General features: G+C 40.5%; 1 protein-coding gene across 1 annotated transcript in view; it reads left to right on the plus strand.

The window, feature by feature from the left end:
- Positions 1-1,281: 1,281 nt before the first annotated feature.
- Positions 1,282-25,521, plus strand: part of LOC135707868 (lachesin-like) — a 113,088-nt gene continuing 88,848 nt past the window's right edge. The window contains exons 1-3 of the mRNA XM_065229769.1: positions 1,282-1,432; positions 1,683-1,811; positions 23,826-23,963. Of these exons, the coding sequence (XP_065085841.1) occupies positions 1,315-1,432; positions 1,683-1,811; positions 23,826-23,963 (385 nt within the window). The 5' untranslated portion in view covers positions 1,282-1,314. The remainder of the gene's footprint in view (positions 1,433-1,682; positions 1,812-23,825; positions 23,964-25,521) is intronic.

The following is a 25,521-nucleotide window of genomic DNA, read 5'->3' on the forward strand; positions in this document are numbered from 1 at the left end:
AGATGCTCGAAATTTTCATATCCAAATTTCCCAGTACAAAATATTTCATAAATCATTATTTGTCGGCCGGTGGGTTTCCCAAACCTTTAAATCGATGTATCTCCTTAAATATAGCTGTGGTCGCGATTTTGGGGGGTGTCCAGATGCTCGAAATTTTTATTAATGGTTGGCCCGCTATAAATTCTGGTACGAACAATTCGACTCAATCGCAAAAAGTCATTAAACCTTAACACGATTACCGTGACAAACTGATTGTACCAAAACACCCCATTCCAAACCTGATTACTTTTCCCACACCTCTGAAACGACCGGCGTGCGACTGCTTGAAGCCGTCGAGAAATCAAACAATTATTACAGTTCACCGGAAATCGCTCATCGGTAATAAAGCACCCCGAAGGTTCTTCCATTCCTCCTGTCCCCCCCCCCCCCAATGGATTAGATTGAATCCAATTTATATCAAATTCAAACCAACCAGCCGCAGCCATTATGGGATTTTATGGAACGTTTATCCACGTGGTTTGCGTGCTACCATCACTTTGTCGGAGAGTCAAGCGGGGGCGATTTGAGTGGTAGCGTTTTTTACCTGTTTCCTAATGAATCATATAAATTTTGCTACACTATTGGGAGGTCCCAGTCCACCGAAAAACCACCAAATGCTCCAAAACAGTGGTGGACGCGATGCAAAATCAGTTTTCCTGGCACGCGTTTCGATCGCTTTTCCATCGTCGGTCGGTCAGTCGATTTTATGTTGCACGTTCCGTGTTTTTGTTTATTTCAGTTGAGATTATAATTTTGTCATTTTATGTTTCCGCCTCCACCAGGTTGCCGGTCGGAAAATGGGGACTTGATGTCGTCCGTAGCCCCCGGTAAATGAGACAATTATCACAGTTTAAAGCCGATTACAAGCAGTTGTTGGTGCTCGGTCGGGAAAAAGGGGAGAAGCACCCATTTGGAGTTTCCGCTCTTGCCGGAACTGTCGGTCGGTGATAATATTCCATTTAGATTGTTGTGAATTTTGGAGCAATCGAAAACATGCTGCCTGCCTCTCAATCTCCTTTAATGCGTTGCTGGCAAACTTTTGCCGGGAAATTGTCAAGATCATTAACAGTCAACTTCGGGGAAACTTCCTTCCTAAGAATCCACCAGTTTTCGCCCGTCCTTTGAGGCTTGAACAGCTTCTTTATTTACACCAAATCCTATTCTCGGACCTACCAAGAGCCCGAACCAGACGATTATAATCTAATTTAACGCTGTACATAATTTAATTTTCAATTAGTGCCGCCCTCGATTGTGGAATCGCTGACGAGCAACGACATGGTCGTCCGGGAAGGAACCAACGTGACGTTGACGTGCAAGGCGAAGGGATTCCCCGAACCGTACGTCATGTGGCGCCGGGAGGATGGTGACGAGATGCCCATCGGTGGCGAGAATGGTAAGTTGGCTCCCCTCTTCCAGCTCGGTCTTCTCGATTACGAGCTGCTAATTAATTAGTGGGAAGACGACAGCCGACAGCTACGTTGGTTGTGAGCGATTAGCTTGATGTAATAGTTAGTTAGTTAGTTAGTTAGTTAGTTAGTTAGTTACAGTCGTTGTGAGTGGCAGATTGTGTCGGTTCTGATTTCCCTTTTTTTTGTATGTGTGGTTTGGTTTCTTTTTCGATTCGTTTTCTTTTTCTCTTGCAGTGAATGTGGTCGACGGAGAGATGCTTCACATCACCAGGGTCAGCAGGTTGCACATGACGGCGTATCTGTGCGTGGCGTCCAACGGAGTGCCGCCGTCCATCAGCAAACGGGTGCATCTGAGGGTGCAATGTAAGTAATTATGAATATATATTTTTTTTTTTTATTTTATTTATTTATTTATTTATTAATCTGACTTTTTGTCGTCTTAATGAATGTGATGGGGAAAAGCCAATTTAAATTGCTTAAAAACCCCATATCTTTTCACAATACAGTACATCCGTGAACATAACATAAAGTGAACATGGCTTCAAATATCAACTGTAGTCAAAAACATAAAAAAAAAAAATAATTCTATCAACTCCATCATCCGAAGCAATCCTCGTCGGCAGAGGTGAATCGAGAACAAAAAAAGGATACAGGTAGCATAATCGTTACAATTTAGGAGCAATGGAATATTACTCACCTTTCACAATAACGAATCTCACTCGATCCATTAATGCAATTCAGTCCGTCTACGCTTAAATGTTGCCACAGTAGAGTTGAAGTCGAAGAGGATGTAGACTTCGTTGAACCTAGTCGGCATAAAGCGGACAGGATCATGAAGGCCGTACAAGGAGTTGCGGGGCTCAAGCAGCAAAAAGTCCCGTTGGTGAAGTAATCGTTCAGGAACGTATAGGTTAAGTTGACCTAGTAACTCCAGTGCGTCAGTTTCTCCTGTGAGAAGTTTAGCTACAAACACCGCTTGGGCATCATTCCGTCTCTGCTCAAGCGTCTGCAGTCCCAATAATCTGCATCGATCTCCATATTGTGGTAGGTTTAACGGATCTCGCCACGGAAGGCGTCGTAGGGCATATCTCACAAATTTTCTCTGAATTGCTTCGATCCTACCAGTCCAGGTTGACTGGTACGGGCACCATACTACAGAGTTGGATTCCAGAATCGATCGCACCAGTGCGCAGTACAGAGACCGGAGGCAGAGAGGATCGGTAAATTCGCAGGATACTTACTTGATACTTGATGGGCTACGAATCGCCAGGTTGATTCAACGCCGAACGAAGTACTCTTCTCCATTGGACTCGGTCCTGAGCCAATCGCTTCCAGTCGCCATGAACGTTTAGCGACCTGATGTCCTCCTCAACTGCAAATAGCCAACGTGTCCGAGGTCTACCCCGGAGTCGACGACCTCTACCGGGTTCTCTGCTGAATATAATATTTGCTTGTCGTTCTTCCGGCATCCGCACTACATGCCCAGCCCACCGTAGTCTGCCGTGTTTTATAAGCTTCACTATATCCGTACCGTTATACACTGGGTACAACTCGTGATTCATGCGACGCCGCCAGATGCCATTCTCCTGTTTACCGCCGAGTATTGTTCGCAGCACCTTACGCTCGAAGACACCAAATGCTCTCCGGTCAGACTCTTTTAACGTCCACGATTCGTGGCCGTAGAGGGCTACCGGAAGTATCAGCGTCTTATACAGAGCGAATTTCGTTTTCGTTTGCAGGCTACGGGACTTCAGCTGGCTACGTAATCCGTAAAAGGCCCTGTTTGCAGCTGCAATACGTCTCTTCACCTCGCGGGTAACATCATTATCGCATGTCACTAGTGTTCCAAGATACACAAATTCTTCCACTACCTCAAATTGTTCACCATCTAACAACACTACACTACCAACACCACTATTGCTCCCACGCTGGCTACCATGTACTTCGTTTTGGTAGAACTTATCGTGAGCCCAATCCTCGCCGTCTCCCTCTTAAAAGGCACAAACGCCTCTTCCACTGCTCTAGGGTCAATTCCGATGATATCGATGTCGTCCGCAAAGGCAAGGAGCATGTACGATCGTGTGATGATGGTACCGTTCCTCTGCACACCAGCTCTCCTAATCGCTCCTTCAAGAGCAATGTTGAACAGTAAGTTTGAAAGTGCATCACCCTGCTTCAATCCATCTAAGGTCACGAACGAGGTCGAAATCTCATCTGCAACCCTTACACTTGATTTCGATCCATCTAGCGTTGCGCGAATCAGTCTAATTAGTTTCGCCGGAAAACCATGTTCTAGCATAATCTGCCAAAGCTCATTTCTCTTCACTGAATCGTATGCTGCTTTGAAATCAATAAACAGATGGTGAGTCTGCTAGTTGTACTCCCGGAATTTATCAAGGATTTGACGCAGGGTAAACATTTGATCCGTCGTTGATCGGCCCTCACGAAAACCAGCCTGGTATTCACCGACGAAGGACTCCTCAAGCGGTCTCAATCTGTTAAACAGAACGCGTGACAGTATTTTGTACGCCGAATTCAGAAGAGTTATTCCTCGATAATTGGCGCACTCGAGTCTGTGCCCTTTTTTGAATAATGGGCAAATGAGGCCATCCAACCAGCTAGCAGGCAGTTCTTCGTCCTCCCATATCTTCGTTAGAATACGGTGGATTGCTTGATGCAGCTGCTCACTTCCGTGTTTGAAAAGTTCGGCCGGGAGCTCGTCCTTCCCAGCAGCCTTATTGCTTTTCAGCTCACGTATTGCCTTTTTAACCTCGTCTAGCGTTGGAGGCTCCACAGCTTGATCGTCGTCTGCGATGTTTACTCTGTTCCTCGATACTCCCTCACTCTCTCCATTCAACAATGTCTCAAAATGTTATTTCCACCTGGCAGCCACCATTGTTTTATCTGTCAGCAAATTCCCCTCAAGGTCATTGCACATGGCGGGAGATGGCGCTGTTTTACTCCGCACACCATTGACAGTCGCGTAGAACCTTCGCATATCGTTCTGTTCCATACTTTCTTGCGCCTCAGCAATCACGCGTTCTTCGTATTGCCTTTTCTTTCTGCGGTGGGTTCGTTTCTCAGCTGCCCTTGCTACCTTGTACCGCTCTCTGTTCAGCCGGGTACCAGACACTAACATCCGGCTTCTGGCAACGTTCTTCTCATCAGTCAACCTCTGGCACTCCTCATCAAACCAGCCATTACGTGGTCGTCTTTGAGCTGTACCTATCACTTCTTGTGCTGTTGTGTTCACCGCTCCGTGGATTGTGTTCCACAGATTGTTGAGGTCCTCGTTCACGTTGATTTCGCTAATCCGCTCATCAAGCTTCTGGCGGTACTCTGCAGCAACACCTTCTACTGACAAGCGATGGATATTGAAACGCATCGATCTCCGGTTCGTTGAATTCGTAACGGTCGATAGACGCGCCCGAATTTTGCAGACAACAAGATAATGATCTGAGTCAATGTTAGGCCCCCTAAAAGTCCTTACATCAATGACATCTGAGAAGTGCCGGCCATCCACCAACATGTGATCGATCTGGGTGCAAGTTTCGCCATTTGGGTGTCTCCAGGTGTGCTTTCGGATATTCTTGCGTGCAAAGTAGGTGCTACTGATGGCCATACCTCTAGCAGCGGCGAAGTTTATCAGTTTCAGGCCGTTATCATTGGTTACTGTATGTAGGCTCTCTGTACCAATGATTGGACGAAAGAAATCTTCCCTCCCGACCTGCGCATTTGCATCTCCCATTACAATCTTCACGTCGTGTTTTGGGCACTCATCATAAGTTTTATCGAGACTGTCATAAAACGCGTCCTCCACGTCATCGGATTTATCGTTGGTTGGCGCATAGATGTTGATCAGGCTGTAGTTGAAGAATTTGCCCCGAATCCTTAATACACAGATGCGGTCGCTTACCGGTCTCCACCGCATAACACGCTTCATCTGCTTCCCGATCACTATGAACCCTACTCCATGTTCTGCCCTATCGCCACCGCTGTGATAGATATGATACTTGAAGGAAGTGTTGGCGATGGGATCCACCGCCCGGAATTCACGTTCTCCGGATCTAGGCCACCGTACTTCCTGAATAGCAGCTACGCTCACATTCACTTTTTGCAGTTCACGAGCCAAAAGGCCCGCTCGTCCAGGTTTATTTAAGGTTCTGACATTCCAAGTACCGAGTTTCCATTCATTGTCCTTATTTCGTTGCCGGGTCGGTTGCCGAAAATTCCGTTCGTTGTTTTCTCTTTCTTCGTTTTTCTGAGTAATGTTGGGGGTTTCAGTATGCTACCTTACCGGGGTCGCGATACCTACATCATGTTGGTGGGGCTGCCACCTTAGGTGTAGCTGACGTGATACAGCATTTCTTATTCAGCCGCTCGCTCCGAGACAGACGCTGTTTGAGCCGCACCTCAATGGTGAACAGACGCTCGAGGGTCGCACCTCCTCACTTTGCTATCACCACGATCCGGATCCATGTTTTTATCGTGGTGACATTGCCCAGGCTACGCTACCAGCATCTTTTGCTGGCGGTCTTTGTCATCGGCTGACCCGTGGAAGCGTGAGGTAGGAACTTGTGAGGACCAGAGCTGTTGGGACAACACTCCTTCCAGTTTGTCGACTCACCATTTGTAGCCCGCAGGATATTTTGAACATAAATCCCAGCTGTCGGTTGGCTCTACAGATAATATCGTTGTAGTGCGATCGGAAGGTCAGCGCTGAATCCAGGATGACACCAAGATCACGAACTTGAAGACAACGGTCAAGGGACTGACCATTAATTGAATAATCATACGTAATTGGGTTGAGCTTGCGATGAAACGATATAACGTTACATTTGTGGATGCTCAACGTCAGCATGTTCCGGGTGCACCAATCAGTAAACTATTCAGCAGAAATTGTAGAGCATAGCAGTTCTCGATACCTTTAATGATCATGTATATTTTGACGTCATCACCGTAAAACACACGGCAGCCAGATGGTAGTACGAGAGAAAGGTCGTTGATGAAGAGTGAGAATAACAAAGGACCCAGGTTGCTACCCTGTGGCACGCCAGATAAGTTTGAAAATTGTTCCGAAGACTCAAATCCGATATTAACGGTGAGGCTACGATCCGTAAGGTATGATCCAAACCAGCTAACAAGATCCGCAGAGACACCAATTCTTCCTAGACGTTTCAGTAATATTCCGCGGTCAACTCTATCGAAAGCTGATTTCAAATCAGTGTATGCGGTGTCGATCTGAGCACCAGCATCAATGTTGCGTATGCAAAACGAAGTAAACTGGACGAGATTTGTAGATGTTGATCTTTTGGGGTAGAAACCGTGCTGATCCGTAGAAATATAATTCTTGCAGGAGTCGAAAAGTACATCATTTATTACGATTTCGAAAACCTTCGAACAAGCACACAACGAAGTTATTCCTCTGTAATTCTCGATGTTCTGTCGATCCCCCTTTTTAAAAACGGGGAACATGACCGATGTTTTCCAGCTTGTGGGAAAACAACGCTTCCGTAAAGATATGTTGAAAAGTGTCGTAAGAGGGAAAATCAACTCTTCGCCGCATTTTTTCAGGATGCATGACGGTATGCCATCTGGACTGGACACAGAGTATTTCAATTTGTTTATTGCGGAGTCCACCTGATTCGACGTGATCGCAAAGCTTCTCAGAGAACAGACCCCACTAGGTGTATCTCTACAAGCTTCTGTGATTTGACATGCAGACGACGTAGAACCATTAAATGCCCTTCTAACGTGAGTGGCAAACAAATTGCACTTTTCCAAAGCGGAGGTGGCGACTTCATCGCCCAGAAACATCTCAACGGGTAACCCATTCTCCTTCCGTTTAGAGTCGACAAATTTCCAAAAATATCGTGTATGTCTGCGTAGATTTTCCTGAGTTCGTTTGCAGTAGCATTTGTACAGATAACGGTTATACGTGCGATAATTGTTACTAGCACGTGCGAAATGTTGCTTGGAAAAAGGACAACGAGACTGGCAGTAGGATCGGAGTGCTTTGGATCTTAGACGTTTGAGTCGTTGTAAATGTATATTTCCCCAAGGTGGTTTCGAAGATGGCCTGCGCAGTGGAACAAAATCAACCAAGTAACTCTTCAACACACTGGTGAAGTACTCTACAGCAATGTCAATATCTTCAGCGGATTCAAGGATGTGCCAGTCAGTTTGGCGAAGCGCTTTAAGTAATCCTCCAAAATCAGCGCGGTGAAAGTCAAGTCCAGATTTGTCCGGGAAACTCTCAAATTCAGTAGGCTGTGCGAGACTGATAGTTACTTCAAAAGCGGGCTGATCGGCATCAATAAAAGAGAGTGGTGCTACAGCTGCTTCAATCTGGCATCGAGAGAGCGTTGCTTCATTTACCAATGCGAAATCCAAGATTCGCATGTTTTGATTAGTAATATAGTTAACTTGAACTCAATTAAGCCTGTACAAATAAAGTAATTACAAAAAAAAAAAAAAAATAGTTAGCAGATTGAAGCCATCGAGTAACGAGGCGCAAGCAACAGAGATGAGAGACTGCAAGGAAGGACGATCGTTGCTTGGTGTGTTCCAGACAAGTCCCGATTGATTATAATCGCCAAGAAGAATAGCATGATCGTTATTCCCAAGGTGTGAATGTATCGCCTCGATCGACTCGATATGGTTATTCACGCTAAGTAAATCATTCTTGCTATCAGGTGGAAGGTAAATTACACCTATATTAACTGAACATTGATGCAGTTTCAACTTAACCCAAAGCTATTCTAGAGAAACATTTACCGGAGTGGGATCAATGTACCCGTTGAAATTAGTTGAAATAGCGATCAACACTCCACCGCCACGTGATTTATGACTGTTAATATTGCTGCGATCTGATCTGTAAACGATGTAGGAATCTCCGAAAAGCTGTGGTAAAAATATTTTGTCATCAAGCCATGTTTCCGTAAGCACTATAACGTCATAATGACATGACGAAACAGCCAAGAAAACGTCGCTGAAAACGTGCTTGGTTAGTTGCAGGTCTTGAGCTTCTTAGTGTGGCACTGCAAACAGTAGCAAATATCAATGGTTTTTCATTTTGCCAAATCTCACAATGACTCTTAAGCCAAATATTATAAATTAACAGGCAGTATTTTTTTTCTCATGCATTTTACATGCCTAACCTGGCATTAGCCTCGTAACGTGGGTAGATCACCTTTTCGTGGTACGTTACGAAATGTAAGATCTACCACCGGTTCCTAGTCTTGACTACTTCAAACTAGGGGAACAGGATTTTTCAGTAATCAAAGAAACACATCTTAGTCCTTGTTACTTTGTATGCCTTGTTGATAGTGATAAGTCCTCGGGCTTCCTGGACAGAGGATGATCATTAAACAAGGAAAAAATGAGCTAGTTAGTCTTCATCTATGTGATTCCTAATCTTCTATTCGTTGTTCCCTAGTTTGAAGTGGTTAAGACTAGGGTTCTGATGCATGGTCGCTATCGGTGTCATTCTTTGATTTTGTTGCTAAGGAATTCAATTTTGACTGACAAAGGGGCGCGCCTTTGGAGGGTGTTCCAACACTCCGAAGAGTATAACTAGCGGGACCTTTCAATTAGAATCGATTCCTTGCGATGAAGGCAAGAATGAAAACTGTATCAAAACCGAATACTTCATCATTTCTCAATAGTGATGAAGCAATACGACATGCACTAAACTAAGGACACGGGATATACTACAATAGATCAAATTACTGGTCGCAGTAGTTTTATGTCCCGAACAGAGGAAAAAAAAAACCTGGCATTATCACATTATACTACGTTCAGACTAAAGAGACTGAATTGGGTAAAGAGGCGAAATCTTATCCATTTGACAGGTCTTCTGCTCGACTGGACTAAATTTTCATATGACTTTGACAGATAAACGATTGTTCCAAATTTGACATTTTGACTCTTTATAAATTCAGCCTCTTTAGTTAAGGCTATAGATGATATCACGTGATATAATATGATATCATGAAAGCCTTTATTACGTGATATCAGCTATAGTTCGCTGTATGCTATTTTTCGCATGGTCCCAGCACGACGACCCACGCCTACGCGTGCTAAAACGTCAACGCTCTGCTGCCCTCCGAAAGTATTGCCTCGCTCACCGTACCACAAATGACTGTTCAATTTTGCGAGTCGTACCTAGTTATCGAAATTACAATCGTTTTCTCTATAATCGACACGTGAGACGCACGGAATCGAACCTTCGCACGAATCCGAAAAGATTTTGGTCGTTTGTCAACTCCAAACGAAAGGAATCCGGGTTGCCTTGTTCCATGTTTCTCGAGAATAACTCGGCTAATAGCGAAAGAGAAAAAGGCGTCGTCATTTCAAGCAAGTGTTCCACGATTTTTCCGCCTCGCCGACACAAGTGCTGGATGCTACAGTTTTTTTTTTTTTTCTTTGGTTTGTTTTTTTCCGTCGATCTTGTTTTCCGTGCTGAGCACCAATGCTACCGACGTGCCAGGAAGACAGCTCCCACACCTGGACCCTACTTATCGACCCATCAACTCATGAACCGGGGACCAACGGCTTTACTTCCCATCCGAACATCCCGGCGGCGCCGACTGGGATTGAACCCAGGCCTGCTGGGGTGAGAGGTAATCACGCTTACCATTACACCACCGGCGCCGTTGGATGCTACAGTTGGAATGCCACGTCATGTGTTTAGTTTCAATATTCCGTGCATTTCAGAAGACATGGTGATAGCCGCAACACGCAAACTGAAGCTCTCGTTCGCCGCCGGACCTGACGGCACACGCTATGTCTGAAGGCACTTTTTTTTTTCAACGTTCTTGTACCTCAGATTTTTCTTCACAGGATGTTAGTATTGATTCTAACAATCAAATCTGTGATGGTTTTAAAATATTTCAGCTTGGGTTTTTTGAGAACAAATGATTTGAAGTTTACAAAGCCGATTATGAATGCGTATATGGACTATTGACCATACAACTGTTACGAATTGAACAAATGCAGTCAAATAAGGTTCAAAAGTCGATTGCGTTAATCCAAATGGCATTACAGAAGTTTTCTTTAACTCCCAAGTAAGATCCATATTGATTTTGTCGACTTTGTGATAAATCAATTAATATTTGTTCGTAGCACAATTTCTTGTTTAATTTCTCTTCCCTCATAATAGTAAAAGAGAAAGAAGCGAGCAGGACTGTCCGAGACAGCCATCCTATTTCGAGTGTTTTTTTTTTTTTTATGGATGTAACGTGTAGAAAATCTGGAAAAATTAAAAAATCTCATGAAGAAAATAGAGAGCTCGCTTGTCGTGCTTCGAAAAGCGACTCTGTAAAAAAAATTAAGCCACTTTAGTAGCGACGATCGTTGAAAGATTTTTACCGGAGTTAAATAAAGGAGATAGTAGGTATCCGAAAGTTTTGTGTCTTGTACTCAGCAGCTGGCGAAGGTGGCATTTACCACTAAATCATCCTGAGGGGCGGAAAATTTGCTTGGATTTTTATAAATAAATAGATATGTTTGCCTCAACGGCGAGATCGAAAATAAATTCTGGCAACCATGATGATATTTTTTGAAAATCGTTTAACCGATAATGCCGAAAATACAGGAATGAAACTCGCATGAGGTTAGTTACTCTTGCCCAGTGAGTTTAGGTAGCCCTCACCTTGAATTACCACAGATTTGCTAGAGCTTCATTGCAGCTCCCATATTTTGTCCATGGAAATTTTCAGGAAGGTTCAGCGACCTTCTAGGAAATTATGTGAACTATAGGGAACTGTAGTGAATTTTAGGAAAGTACTGCAAACTTTAAATAATTTCCTCCAATAAAGCAGAGAAATTCAACAACTTTCAGATTAGTTCATTGGACTTCAGAGAAGCTCTACAAACTTCAGGAAAATTCTGCTGACTTCAGGGACGTTTTGTGAGCTTCTGGGGAGTTCAATGTCGTTCTGGTAAGCTCTACGAACTTCAAGCGAGTTCTGTGAACTATAGCAACATTATATGTTGAATTTCATCGAAATTCAAGGAAATCAAGGAAAAACAGAGCTTTGAATTTGAATGTAACTTCTAAAAGTTGTTTCATCGGGTCGTTGGTTGAACAACTCCCACTCTATGTCTTAGAAAACAGGTATAATACACGCAAAACAAAAATTCATTACAATGAATGCAAGATCCATCTTCATACATCCTCTGTATATGAACTACACTGTGAAGGTTAGAAGCTAAGCTTACAGACGATGTAATGATTTTTAATCTTTTTTTATTTCACGATCTGTTTTGCTTTCACCTATATATGCAAGCATTTTTTGCCTTGATTTTTATTCGATCTAGATAGAGCTGAAATTAGAGCGTAAAACAATGACTTCTCTCGATGTTTTCTAGGAATTAAAGGTACGCCCACGCAAACCAACATTACCGTCGGTAGGGGAAGTCTTACCCTACCTGATTGTGATGTTGCTTTGCGTTGGCGAGCCTTGAATTTCAAGACATCATCGAAATAAGTTATCGTTTACAAAAGCTGTTACGCCCTAAATCCAGCTCTATCTTGCCAACGATGTACACATTAATCTCAATTCTCTCCAACCACATTTATACACGAATACATATGTAAAGTTATCAACGTACAGTGGTAACTTTCTTATATTTACATAAACACAAACTCTACACGACATGCATATTTTTGTATGCGTGAGAACCGTACGCCAACTGCACGTATTAGTTGGTCGCTGGCGATGAAAAAGGATGTGCGTCAGGAATAATAATAATTATTAGGGGAAATGGATGTAATGTCGGTCTAAATGCCCCTAATTTGGCCCCATGCATAAATTCAGCAATCGACTAAATTTTCAATAGTGACCAAAAATATCCATTAGTACCGTTCCAATGGCGCGTTCATCTAGATAAAATTGATAAATAGCAGATGTTTAGCGATGGCCCAATCTTAGATCCATAGACCAACATTAGATCCATTTGCCCTATTTGGTAACATTCTAAACAATGTTTTGTTTTTGTTTGTGATGTGGGAAGTTATGTTTAGTGTTAAGTGTTTGTGTTGCTTAATCTTTTATACCCGTTTACCCCGGTCCGTTGCGACGCGTTGGTCCATTTTTTACTGCGGAATCATTCCGGTAATCGCGTCTTTCACGAATCGTCGTACAGTTGTCTTTAGGTGGAGAAAAATATTGGAAGGAGGAATGAGCTGTTGACATGGACGACGCCGTCCCCACCATGTTACGGGTTTCAAATCCAATTGGACAAACCGACCGAATCTTGGTTTTTACCGTGAGTGTGGATAAGTACAGTGTAGAGCTGATTCGATCGGTTCGATCCGCGGATGTTGGCTGGTCGTAGTGGGAGAGAGAATAATTATGTGTGGTGCCGGTGTACTATAAATTCAGTGCCAACATTTCAAAGGGGCGTAATTGCTTTTGTAAACCATGACTTTAGCCATCAATTTCTCGCGAATGAAATCTTACCTCTCCAAAATAACAATGCTAGCTGGTAGAGGAAACATTCCTCTACCTGCTGGTGTCATTATTTTTCATGAGTGAGCTTTTATTCGTGAGAAGTCGACGGCTAAAGCCATTGTTTACAAATGCAATTACGCCACTCTGAATTGTTGGCAATGAATTACTTGTTTGATGAATAGTTGACCAGAATCAAGAGTAGATCGTTAATAGTCGGAGAAGTGAGTGAATGGTTCGATTTTCTTGGGTGCTCAGCTAGAAGTTCGGCTACTGGTTTTGCTGGTTTTCAACATTCGATACAGCTCTGACCACATCCAGTGCTGGATATTGTATTCAACTGGAACTCTGTTGTCCTGGACTTCCACCCACGTTGCGGTCGTGTGATCCATTTGTTTCTGTCGGTCTGTGCTGTACGATACAGTGTAGGGCCACCAGGACCAATGATTGACTCTGCACCAGGGCAAGGTGATCGATGCGCTGCTGAACATTAAATCACCGGCAATCCGGAGACAACACCAGCTGTGACCACGATTGGTGAACTGGTGGTGACGGGTTGATGTGCGAGCAGACATGACCCTACTATTGGTCACTCTGGATAATATCGACCCACCTGGCGTATCAGGTAAGTGTTGCTTGTGTTAATTAAGCAACATATACATACGCATATACGCAACGATGTTGCAGGTCTAAAATTGTCCAAAAAATTGTACGCTACGTATGTGCACCACCGATGAATGTGCACTACTACCTACCAGTTATAAGAACGGAATCACTTAGAAATGTATTCCAACATTCATGTTGAATATTTTATCACCAAAAATCGTTGAAAACCGTGCTAAATTTGCCTGGAAATTGAAGATTGAAGTGGATACAAAAAATTCTTATGTAATTCAGTAATTTCTGAAATAATTCCGAAATTTTCTGGAGTTACTCTATATTTACCAAAGTGATAATGTGTGATCCATAATATATATTGCATATATTACGTATGGTAAATGAAAGATTATGATACAAGCAAAACAATAGGTACCGTAAAATGGGGTAGCTTTGATAGTTTTTTTAAGTATCTAAATATTTTTTACAAAAATGAATGTTTTTCAAAATTTAATTTTTTAAAACAAGTACTGGGGATCCGAGAGTTAATTTTTTGGTAACATGTTTACCAGGAATTATTGCATTTGCACTATTTTAATTGTCTTGTGTTCGAACATCAGATTTTTGTTTTGGGGTTACTTTGATAATACTCGATGAATGTAGAAAACCATGCAAGAATCGCAAACAATTTTGATCAAGAAATAAGTTACTTTGAATGAGGAAATAATCAGAAACATCATAAGCAATAAAAAACAATATTGAATTTCAGGCATAACATTTGAAAATGGCACAAAAGCTTTTGTAAACAATAGTTGTAAGGCCCTTTACACGCAATCTGAAGTACGCTCACGTAAACCAATACCACTATCGGAAAGGGGAAAATTCCCCTACCCGATGATGTTGTTGGTTTGCGTGGACGTACTTCGGTTCACGTGTAAAGGGCCTTACAAATTTTGTTTGCAAAAGTTGTTGTCCGTTTTCAAATGTTACGCCTGATTTGTCATGACTATATAGGAATCACATTTTCTAAAACTCTATACGATATCAAAGGTAATACCCTATGCTACAAAATGGAACCAATATTTCTAATTTGGAAACAGTGCAGAGTGTAAATTTAATCATTATATTCTACTATCATAGTTACCCGCATTATCAAAGATACCCCGTTTTATGGTATATGTAAATAACAGAGGGGGTACACTTTTTTCATTGTAGGTACATGACTAATTAATACATGGCCCCTTGTATATTTTTCTGGAGGTATTCAGTACTTCCTGAAGTTATTTTGAACTTTTATAAATTGACTTAGCACTTTCCTAGGTGATTTTAAAACTTTCCGAGGAGATTCTATCTTGGATTCTATATTTTATTGAAATTATATTTATTACTTGTGGAAGTTTATCACAATTTTTCAAGTTAATCCAGTTTTTCCAAAGTAATTCCATATTTTTCTGAAGCAATTCAATACTCCTAAAGTAAATTCAAATTGAAGGGATGAAGGGAATGAAAACATAGTATACTTTTGTGTGTACCTACATAGGACAAAAATTTGCCAGTCAATCGAAATAGCACTGTTTAAGTAAATAGCAGTAAAAGACACTGTTTTTTTCTCGTGATTTCCTTGCGATTTTCGGACAATATTACAACATTACATGAATGAATCTCAAATACATTTTTTAAATCTTTTCTACAAAGTACGAAGTATTTAAGAACACATGGTTAGCAAATATTAACCGTTTTATTGACTGAACTGCATATAATCCCATATCAGTCCCATATGGAAAAAGTAGGCATTGAGAAAGTGGCAGTCGAAGTTACGAAGTGCAATTTTCATGTAAATATTTGATAAATAATAGATAATTAATTGATATTTTTTAAGTTAAAATCATTTGCAACGAAGCTTGCATGTTTTGTTATATCAGCGAAAAATATGGCAATTCAACAACCTTTAACTTGAACTATGGGCGATTGAATTTCAGGATGGGACTGATATGCGATTATTTTGCTTGATGGGAAAAACTGACCTGATATTGTTCACATTTTTCACGATCAAAGTCCATAGCTTTATCACATTATATGAAAGTAGATGCCAATTGATAGTGGATAGCGTTGTTAACTAAAAATTGACGAACATCCATATGGGACTGATATGCGATTATAGGCAGTGAAGTAAAGAATCTGTTTATCGTAACTTCATCTGAACATGGGAAACATGTTTGCTACTCTTGAACCCATTAACCCAAGTCCAATAAATTAATGATCAATTCAAAGCCCTATTGGTAAAGCATTTTTTTTTATCAAGGTTCATTAAAACTACACAATGTTTCAACAAGGTTCATAACATTTAACTCAAAGCTAGAATTTACAGCGGTGCCGACAAATTTACTGGGCCTAACTTGTTTACGCTCAATGATTTTCCCTATCAAGCTGAACATTGCATTAGGTCCTAAGTAACATTGATGGATTCTTTTCATCGACTTCCTCTTTCGTTAATAACTTGTGCACATAACCGTTTCTTGTCGTGTTTGTCGTATTAGATGCTGGATAACAGCTTCTTTTATCGATCTGTGTGCTTAAATTACCTGAGAAAATCTTTACATGGCCGTGGACATGTACAAAGATACAAAGATAAAGTCGATGAAGAGATTCTGTCAATGTTACTTAGGACCTAATGAAATGTTCAGCTTGCTATGTGAATTTGGTTCCAAACATGTTGTCATTTGGAACCAGTTAGAATTGGGCCAAGATTGCCCAAAAAACGACATTCATTTGTTTCCTTGAAGATCAAACAGACCGAAGGGAAAGATCGATTTTTACAATTTTTTAATAAACAAAAAATCGATCCTAAAAATCGGAACTCGTGATGAAAAAAATCGATCTCTCAAAGATTGATCGATCTTTGAGAGATCCATTTTTTTCATCTCGATTTTCGATTTTTAGGGTTGAATTTTTTGTTTATTAAAAAATTGTAAAAATCGATCTTTCCCTTCGATCTGTTCGATCTTCAAGGAAACAAATGCATGTCGTTTTTCCAATGTGTATTGAAATATCGTTTTGTTTTCACGCCAAACCATTTGGAAAATTCAATGAACATAGCCTAAAAATCTGCATCACCATAGTCGGTCCTAATGTTATATAAAATAGGTGACAACAAAGACGAGTAGTTCCACGTTACCAACCTAATATTCCATGATATAGTGTTATGATGACTGTTGTCACATTTTTACAATTTTTGAATTTTTGAATTGAAACCATTTGTGGCATTAATTCTATTGCTGATTGTTTGATTTCAGAAAAATCTTACCGTCTCCATTTAAGGAATTTTGAAATAAGTTATTCTGATAAACAAACAAATTTCTTGATCAGCTCGAGTAAATGGGAATGAAAAATATGGCTATTGTTATTTCTTTAAAATTGCATACATATAGTTCGACAGTGAGCATGCATATGGGCCTATACGCGATGATCGATTCTCTTCGTCGATTTTCTCTTTTGTTAATAACTCGCTAGATTTAACGTTTCTCGGTGCGTTTGCTGTTGCTTTTGATAGCCAATACAACCTGTTACTACTCTGCATTGAACAAATTCTAGAAAATTGTTTCGCTTAGCTGTAGCAATGCAAAGAGAAAATCTATGAAGAGAATCGATCATCGCGTATTCGCCCTTATGCATGCTCACTGTCGAGTTATTAATTCTCGCGCAACACGAGTAAAGCATAGGCGTAGCCAGATAGGGGCAGGGGGGGGCGACTGCCCCCCCCTAAACTCGGCAACACAAAGGCTTTCGAGGAAATGGCGTTCGGTGAAATGGCATTCGGCCAAATTTTCCATGGTAATTTTTTTTTTCGCCCCTCCCTAGCTCGAAACCTGGCTACGCCCTTGAGTAAAGGGCCTATCATTGTTGATCGATTCTCTTCATCGATTTTCTCTTTCGCGAATAATCCGACTGCAAATCAATTTCCCATTGAGTATGTTGTTTCAGGCGCAATCTAACATCATCTTCTGTTGAACTGTGCTGAGAGTTTGTATTCGTTTATGTTGCCGTGGTAAATCAAAGTGAAAGTCGATAAAGAAAATCGATCAACGACGATAGGCCCGTTTGAAATGTTACGCGAGAATTGATAGTTTTTGATGCCTGTACCATTTTTGCCCGGGGAAGTCGACAAATTTTCCAAACCAAAATATTCCTAGACCGGACCGGGAATCGAACCCAGTTACCTCCAGCACGATCTTGCTCTGAAGGTGCGCCATTACCGACTGAGCTACTTAAGGGAGGCCACACAAAAGATCGATTCTTTGGTATCGATTTAATCGATGGATCGATTTGTCGTAAATTGAATCGATCCGTCGAGATCGATATTTCCCTGAAGATCGCCCAATCCTACAACCAGTTATGCGAGGTGCAACGATTGTTCGTATTTGACAGTAACCTCCCCCAGGCACTGACGGGTCTAACATTTTGACAGTTTGATATAAATGTATTGGTGAGCCTACTGCTCGTGAGCGGATAGCTCACTAACACATACAAACGATTTGTGGGTCTCACAAATACGTATGTAAATGTTAATGGTCACTAATACACATGCATCTATGATATACCAACACAAGCACAGTATGCTTCGTAAACAAATACTTAAGCAGCAGCTCTCCACATCCAAAATCTCTCCAAAATTGTTGATCTCTTTTATCTCCTTTTTCTTGCATTGGACCGTAGCTCGATTCATCACATCCTCTGTTCATGCGGTCTCCACTAACATCCTGTGATGATGAATCACACAGAATTGTAAGCAAATCTTACATCCCCCGGTTGGGTGTAGAAATAATTTCTTGTGATATCTCTTTCTCTTTTACGCTTCCCTTACGAAATGTGATCGAGGGCATGAGCAGGGTAAAAATGAGAGTTCGCCATCTAAAAAAATATCGTGAATACGACTCACGCATGTTACATTGCCGTTTACCGGTATAGAAAAGGGAGCTGTTTATGAAAATTGAGGTTCAAATAATTCAAATAACCAGAAGAAAGATTTTAACAAGAAGTTCAAACCAAACTCGACAGTCAAAGATGTGCGGGTTTGTAGATGTTTGTTAGAAAACCACTTTGTCGCCAAAAGCAGGCAAAAAACTAGCCGAGGTTATTTTTGTAAACGTCGCAGGAATACCAATGGGTTTAAATTTGAAACAGTCGGGACAAAAAATCTAAGATTTCTCACGAAGATTCACTCAGCTTTAAGAAAGATCTTAATCTGAGTGCTAATAGGTTCAGTGTGTGACAGTTATCTTTATAACTTTATATTTTACAAATCTTTACACTATACTTTTTTTATATTACAGACGCTAAAAAATGGCTAAACTTATGAGATATACCGGCTGTCAAACAGCCTTGCCTCAAATCAGCTTTGAGGAAAGACAACGCAATTGGGTGGCTGCCGATTCAGCATACGCAATTTGTATTCGCTGGTCGCCATTGTAGGTGCTTGATAAATGCCATTGCCTGATAAACGTGCAGTTTTTCAAGGATGAAATTTTGATCATCAGCTATCAAAAAACAACACATCGCTGATTTTTGGATATGTTGTGAAAGAAAGCCTAATATTTCAAGGGAAAATATGAAAACATATTGAATCCTCTATCTAAAAAACCATGAAAACTGTAATAAATTAAGAGACTACAAAATTGTTTAATTATTTTATTAATTTAAACATTATGAGATCATGACAAAGCTACGATATCTTACGGTACCAAAAAGGGAATCTTACTTTACCAGTATTTTGGCAACTTTGGTCCCATTTTGAATCATTTTCAGTTGAATTTATTTCGACCCGTAACAGTTTTGTATCATCAATAGTTCATATACGCCTTTGTAAACGACTAAGTATATTTCAAAACACTTATTCTCTAAAACCCCAAGATAAAATATTTTAAAACCATCACAGATTTGATTGTTAGGATCAATGCTAACATCTTGTGAAGAAAAATATGAGGTACATGAATGTTGCAAAAAAAAAGTGCCCTCAGACATAGCGTGCGGCATTCCGTCATCAGTTTTAAAACGTTGTGTAGCCAATCTCTGTCTTCCACTTGCGAGGCTATTCAATCTTTCGGCACAGCAATGTGAGTTCCCCTGCCGCTGGAAACATTCTTATCTGTTCCCAGTCTACAAAAAAGGAGGTAAACGGAATGTCGCAAATTATCGTGGAATCACCTCCCTGTCTGCATGCTCAAAACTGTTCGAGATTATCATAAATGGTGCTCTGTTCGCGTGTTGCAAAAAATATATCGATACAGAACAACACGGCTTTTACCCGAAGCGCTCCGTGTCCACGAACCTGGTGCAGTTTACGTCTAACTGTTTGCGATGTATGGATTCAGGATGGCAAGTCGATGCTGCGTATATGGATCTAAAAGCTGCATTTGACACGGTGGACCATAATATCTTGCTTGCCAAGCTGGAGATACTTGGCGTCTCGTCAACCGCTGTGGATTGGTTCAGATCTTACTTGGTGAATCGCTATGTACGGGTTAAGATTAGCGCGTCGGAATCGGATGTTTTCTCAAACAACTCGGGAGTTCCGCAAGGCAGTAACCTAGGGCCGCTACTGTTTTCGATCTTTTTAAACGACGTCGCCTTGCTGATACCATCAGGATGCCGCTTTTTCTATGCAGACGATACGAAAATCTACAAAATTATTTAAAGTCTCTCGGACTTTCGTGATCTCCAGAATATATTAGGTATTTTTGCTGACTGGTCCTCAAGAAATTTTATGAGTCTAAGCATCGAAAAATGTAACATTATTTCCTAGCACCGAAAAATGAACCAATCATGTTTGGCTATGTTCTCTACGGAGGCTTTCTTGCTCGTGTAGAGCACATAAAGGATCCCGGCGTTACCTTGGACTGCAGACTCACTTTCAGAATCCACTACAATGACATCATCTCCAGAGCTAATCGACAATTGGGCTTTATTTTCAAAATTTCCGACGAGTTCCGTGCCCCGCTATGCCTCAGGTCACTCTACTGCGATCTTTATTGGAGTCAAGTTTAGTTGTTTGGTGCCCTTTCACTAGAATTGAATCCGTTCAACGCAAGTTGGTATGCTCTTCGTTTCCTCAACTGGCGTGACCCAACAAACTTGCCACCGTACGAGGAGCGTTGTCGTCTCCTGGGAATCGAACCATTAGAGGTGAGACGGACGGTCGCTCAAGCTATGTTCGCTGGAAAGCTGCTTACGGGTGACATTGACTGTCCAACACTGCTGGCTCAGCTAAATATGTATGTCCCTGAGAGGCCTCTTCGTCAACGCGACTTTCTGTTTTTTGAAACCACGGCGCTGAAATAATACACAACACGAGCCAATTCGAGCAAGCAGCCGGCAATTCAACAACTTCTGTTAATATGTTCGACTTCAATGTATCAGCTGAAGTGTTTCGTCATCGGTTAGTTGGCCTTTTCCGTACCGCTGACCGTAACTATTTAGTTTAAGTTTTATTCATTTACACAATAATTGTCAGTTGAATTTTTCAATATACAAATAAACAAATTAACACATATAGTCTGAACGTACTATAAGCATAAAGGGGAACCAAACCAATACAAGGAAAAGCCAGGTTTTTTTGCCATCCCTCTTTACATACCACATTGGCTACTTAGCCACTGTGCAACAGGCCCCTCTGGTGTTTTTTTTTGACTCACTGGTATTTTTTCAAGCTTTTCAAGTTCGATTAATAAAATTGTAAAAAATAATTATAAAAAAATCCTTTATGTTAACTATTTTTCTTATGTACTGGATTATAAGAAACAGTTTTAAGAAATTATATTATATCGATATTTTATCGATGGCATAATAAAACATCTTCAGGCTCTGCAAATTAGCCATAAGCCCAAGGATTTTTGTTTAACTTCTCAGAACTTCGTTAAAGTTCAAGGACTTCTAAAAAGTTCAGGAAACATCTTAGCAATTGAGTCAACTTAATAGAAATTCAGGGAGCTTCATAGATCTTCAGATAAATTCGTAGAAACAAGGAACTTGGAAAAAGTCTGAAAATAGCGTAGAAGTGGAAAATTTATTCAGAAGTCATGGGAACATTATTTTATTTCAAGGAAGCTTATTATTGATCGGCAACCTATATTTAATTTCAGGGCACTGTTTTTAAGCCTCATGGACTTCAAATAGTTGTTTAACTTCGAAAAATAACACACCGATTTTTGTACATCATCTGCTAAAGTCTAATAAAGTAATGAAATTGGGTTGTTAGCGGAATGCTTAAATTAAACAGCAAAAAAGGTTATCGTCCATTTAATTCCTCTTAATTAATTTAAGTATCCATGACAGATACGTATTTCGACTACAATGTGCAGTCTTCATCAGTGTCATTCCCACTAAAGAACTTCAAAAAAATTTAACCCCCTTAAGTAATCATCCCATAGGTTAAAAAGTCAAGATCACAGGTATAAAAATGAAACTACAATGTGTTGAATGTAGATTTAATGTTGTAGATTTTGAAAAATTCTTTAGTGGAAATGACACTGATGCACATTGTAGTCGAAATTCGTATCTTTCATGGATACCAACATTAATTAAGTGGAATTAAATGGAAGATAACCTTTTTTGCTCTTTGTGCTCGCTCCCATACAAAGCCCCACCAAGGGGCGCTAAGGTGGTAATTTTTACTAATGTAATCGTACTTATTTAAAACAGTTCCAGTCTTAAATTGATAAAATTTTGGTTTCGGTTCCATTGTTAATGCAGATAACGAATATGTATTTGCCTCAATACCCCTATACAACCCAATTACGTACAAATTCAAGAAATTTCGTTCGTGGAACTTTGCAGAAAATCAACGAGAAACGTAGAAATGCAGAAAACTTTGTAGAAGTTTTGCGAATTTTGTAGCATTTTGAGGAGCTGCTTGAAACTTCAAACAAGTTCACGGAATTTTGTAGAAGATCTAAAAATAGTTCACTGAACTTCTGAGAGCTTCATAGATCCTCGTTTCAGTTTAGGAATCTTCGTTACAGTTTGTCAGAGATCTTATCTCAAAAAAGCTGCATGAACTTCTTGCAGGTTTTGGGAACTCCGTTAAATTTCAAGGAACTGGCTTGTGGCCTTCTAAACGTGCAAAGATGTTCAGAGATCTCTGTAGAATTAAGAGAGATGGAACAAATATGGAATTTGGAATATTGCAGAATATTTTGTAAAACTTAAGGGAGTTTTGTAGATGTTCAGGAAACGTTGCATAAGTTACAGGATATTCTTCAAAGACAACAGGAAATATTCAAAAGATCTCCAAATAGACGAAGATATTAGTAAATATCTTTGGATATTTTTCCAAGAATTTAGGTTGATGAAGTTCTGAGGATCTCCAACCTTTTAAAAATTCACATTTTCGTTCAAGACTGTAGGTTGTTCACGAAGTATAAAAAACTTTTCCAGCTTATTGAATCTGATGGAATCTTGAATGATGAATCTATATTTTATGGACATGTTTGAACATTCTCTATACGGAAGACCCATGTCTTGGTGATTTAGCTATTTTGTAAAGAATTAGCGCTCCATGACACAGCTAAAAAAACTAGCGCAAATTTCCGTTACTATGATGCACATAAATGGAGCGTCATATATCATACAAGTTTAGATTATAGATCGTGTAAATTTATGAGACATGTCATGCAATATTCCATATATTGTATGCAACTGTCCACTTTTGTTTGCAATATTTCTTGCAAGCTGCTTGTTTACGTGAAAAGGAAGTTTACATGCATGAATGTCTGTATGCATGGTTGTTTACATCGCCAGTAAAATTCAGAATTTTTTGGTGTGTACATACACTTAATGTAGTTGCCTTGACGCAATTTAATTGAATAGAATTACCGAATCTTCTGAAATTTTAAGGCAGTTCTGAATTATCAAGTAATACAAAATGCTTCACAAACTCTGAATTCCAAGGCACTTGAAAAAAAAAAAAAATACTAAGAATTTTCAAATTCCTTTTAAATTCTTTAAAATTCAATTAGAATACATCTCCATACAGATGCATTCAACTGAATTCCATTGAAATACAATAGTCTTTATATTCATGGTTAGTATCGTTCTGAATCATGATACACATTAATTAGAAGATACACCAATTTAATTAAAAAAAATTAACGAACGGCTTAACGAACCGTCTGGTATTCGATGTATTACGGAATATTCCCAATTTCGATAACTTCCTTAAATGTAATCCATCGTTACTCGATATCCTTCTTTGCCCTCAGCATCCTTCGATATCCTGGAATTTGGAAAATTCGTCAGTAATACTCACCTTTCATCTTTTCCCCCCCTACAGTTCCCCCGATGCTGTCCATCCCGAGTCAGCTGGAAGGTGCCTACCTCGGTCAGGACGTAATCCTCGAGTGCCACACGGAAGCGTACCCGGCCTCCATCAATTACTGGACGACGGAACGGGGTGATATGATAATTTCCGGTAAGTATCACTTTCATCCCCCCTCTCTATCTCTCTCTCTCTCTGACCAGAGTCACCAAACACAACCAACAATCACAGTCCGATATCCGGTCCAATAAATCAAAGCGACACTTTCGTCAGCAGGAAGCCCGCCCCTTTTCGAGATCGGAAGATGATAAGATGCCTCTCATTTAGCACCAATCGGTTCCCCCCAGCGCAATCAATAGAACTTAACTCAATTTGCGAAATTAGTTACAAGTGAGCAGACACATCCCCAAAAGCCGATCGAATTCGAGTCCCTACGCCTTCTCCCGCCCTCTCCCTTAGGAAATTGATTCATGTGCCAAATTGTCCGACGAAGGAAGGACGAAACGGATCAAGTAGAAGGGGAGCCGTGATGGGAAAAAGGACACCAGAAATAAATCATATACCCGACTGGGGCGGCGGCCTTTGAAGTGCCTGTGTCACCGGGGACAGATTTCCTCGGGCATGAACTCAGCCGGAACGGTTGAAGGTCCCTTTCTTCTGTCTGCATGATGCCAGTCTACAGGCGGCGAATGTAGGTCGGATGGGGGAAGGATACGTCCGTATCCGGAAATCGACATCACGCCTCATTTAATTGAATTGACGTTTGCTTAGGACGAACTGGTGGGCAGCTGTTTTAAGGGGAGGGGGGTGATGGGTAAACTGCTGATCGGATATAGGGGTATTTTGACTGGAATTTAACATTGGAGATTTGGCAATTTATCTGGCGACGGAATCGGAGAGTGAAATTTTAATCCTGAAAAGTATGCTCTCGTGTCCGTTATTGGATTTTAACTGTTTCGACGAGCCTGAGCAGGAGTTTCCTCCAGAAAAGTTGCACCCTAGGAAGGAAATTGCTACAATTTCATCTCGGTTTCCTGATTATTCTGGTAAATTGAATATGGGTCATTCCAGCTCAAGTGGGTACAGAATTTAAAAAAGTTGTGGTCGATGTCACCGATTTAAGCCAAACTTAACCAAAACGTTTATTTTGGCATTCTGAACAAACGTCATTTACTCTAAAGTGCCTTGATCCTTTTGGGCTACAACCCTTGATTTTCGAGAAAATTTCAACTTTCAGAAGATATCCACAACCAAATAAGCTAAATGTGATCTTAGATCTCCAATTTGAAGGTTTTTAAATTTAAATTCTTATGGGTGTACCCACATTTTATTTTTGTTATAGTAACTGCAGTATTCTGACTGAATACCAGCAGGTATTCAAATTGTTAAAAATAGCCTATTTTCACCATAGTCGAGTATTAGTACAAGACACTGAAGAAGTCTGCACATTGTAGACGAAATACGCGTATCAGTCAAGGATAAGCAAATAAAGTAGTGGAATTAAATGGAAAATACTAATCCTTCTCTCTCTCATTATACAGGTATTCCACTAAGACGCCCACATTCATCAGGGATTTTTTATTTCTCAATATTTTGGGCTCAAATTTTTACCACACTTTTGAAAACTCTTCTAAAGGGCGAACACGAAATTATTGCGACACATTCAACAGGGCATAACTTTTTTACCATTGGGTAAAAATCAACCAAATTT

This window comes from Ochlerotatus camptorhynchus, unplaced genomic scaffold (genome assembly GCF_037179485.1).
Source record: "Ochlerotatus camptorhynchus isolate MF236.1 unplaced genomic scaffold, CSIRO-AGI_Acam_v1.1 ptg000321l, whole genome shotgun sequence".
Lineage (NCBI taxonomy): Eukaryota > Metazoa > Arthropoda > Insecta > Diptera > Culicidae > Ochlerotatus > Ochlerotatus camptorhynchus.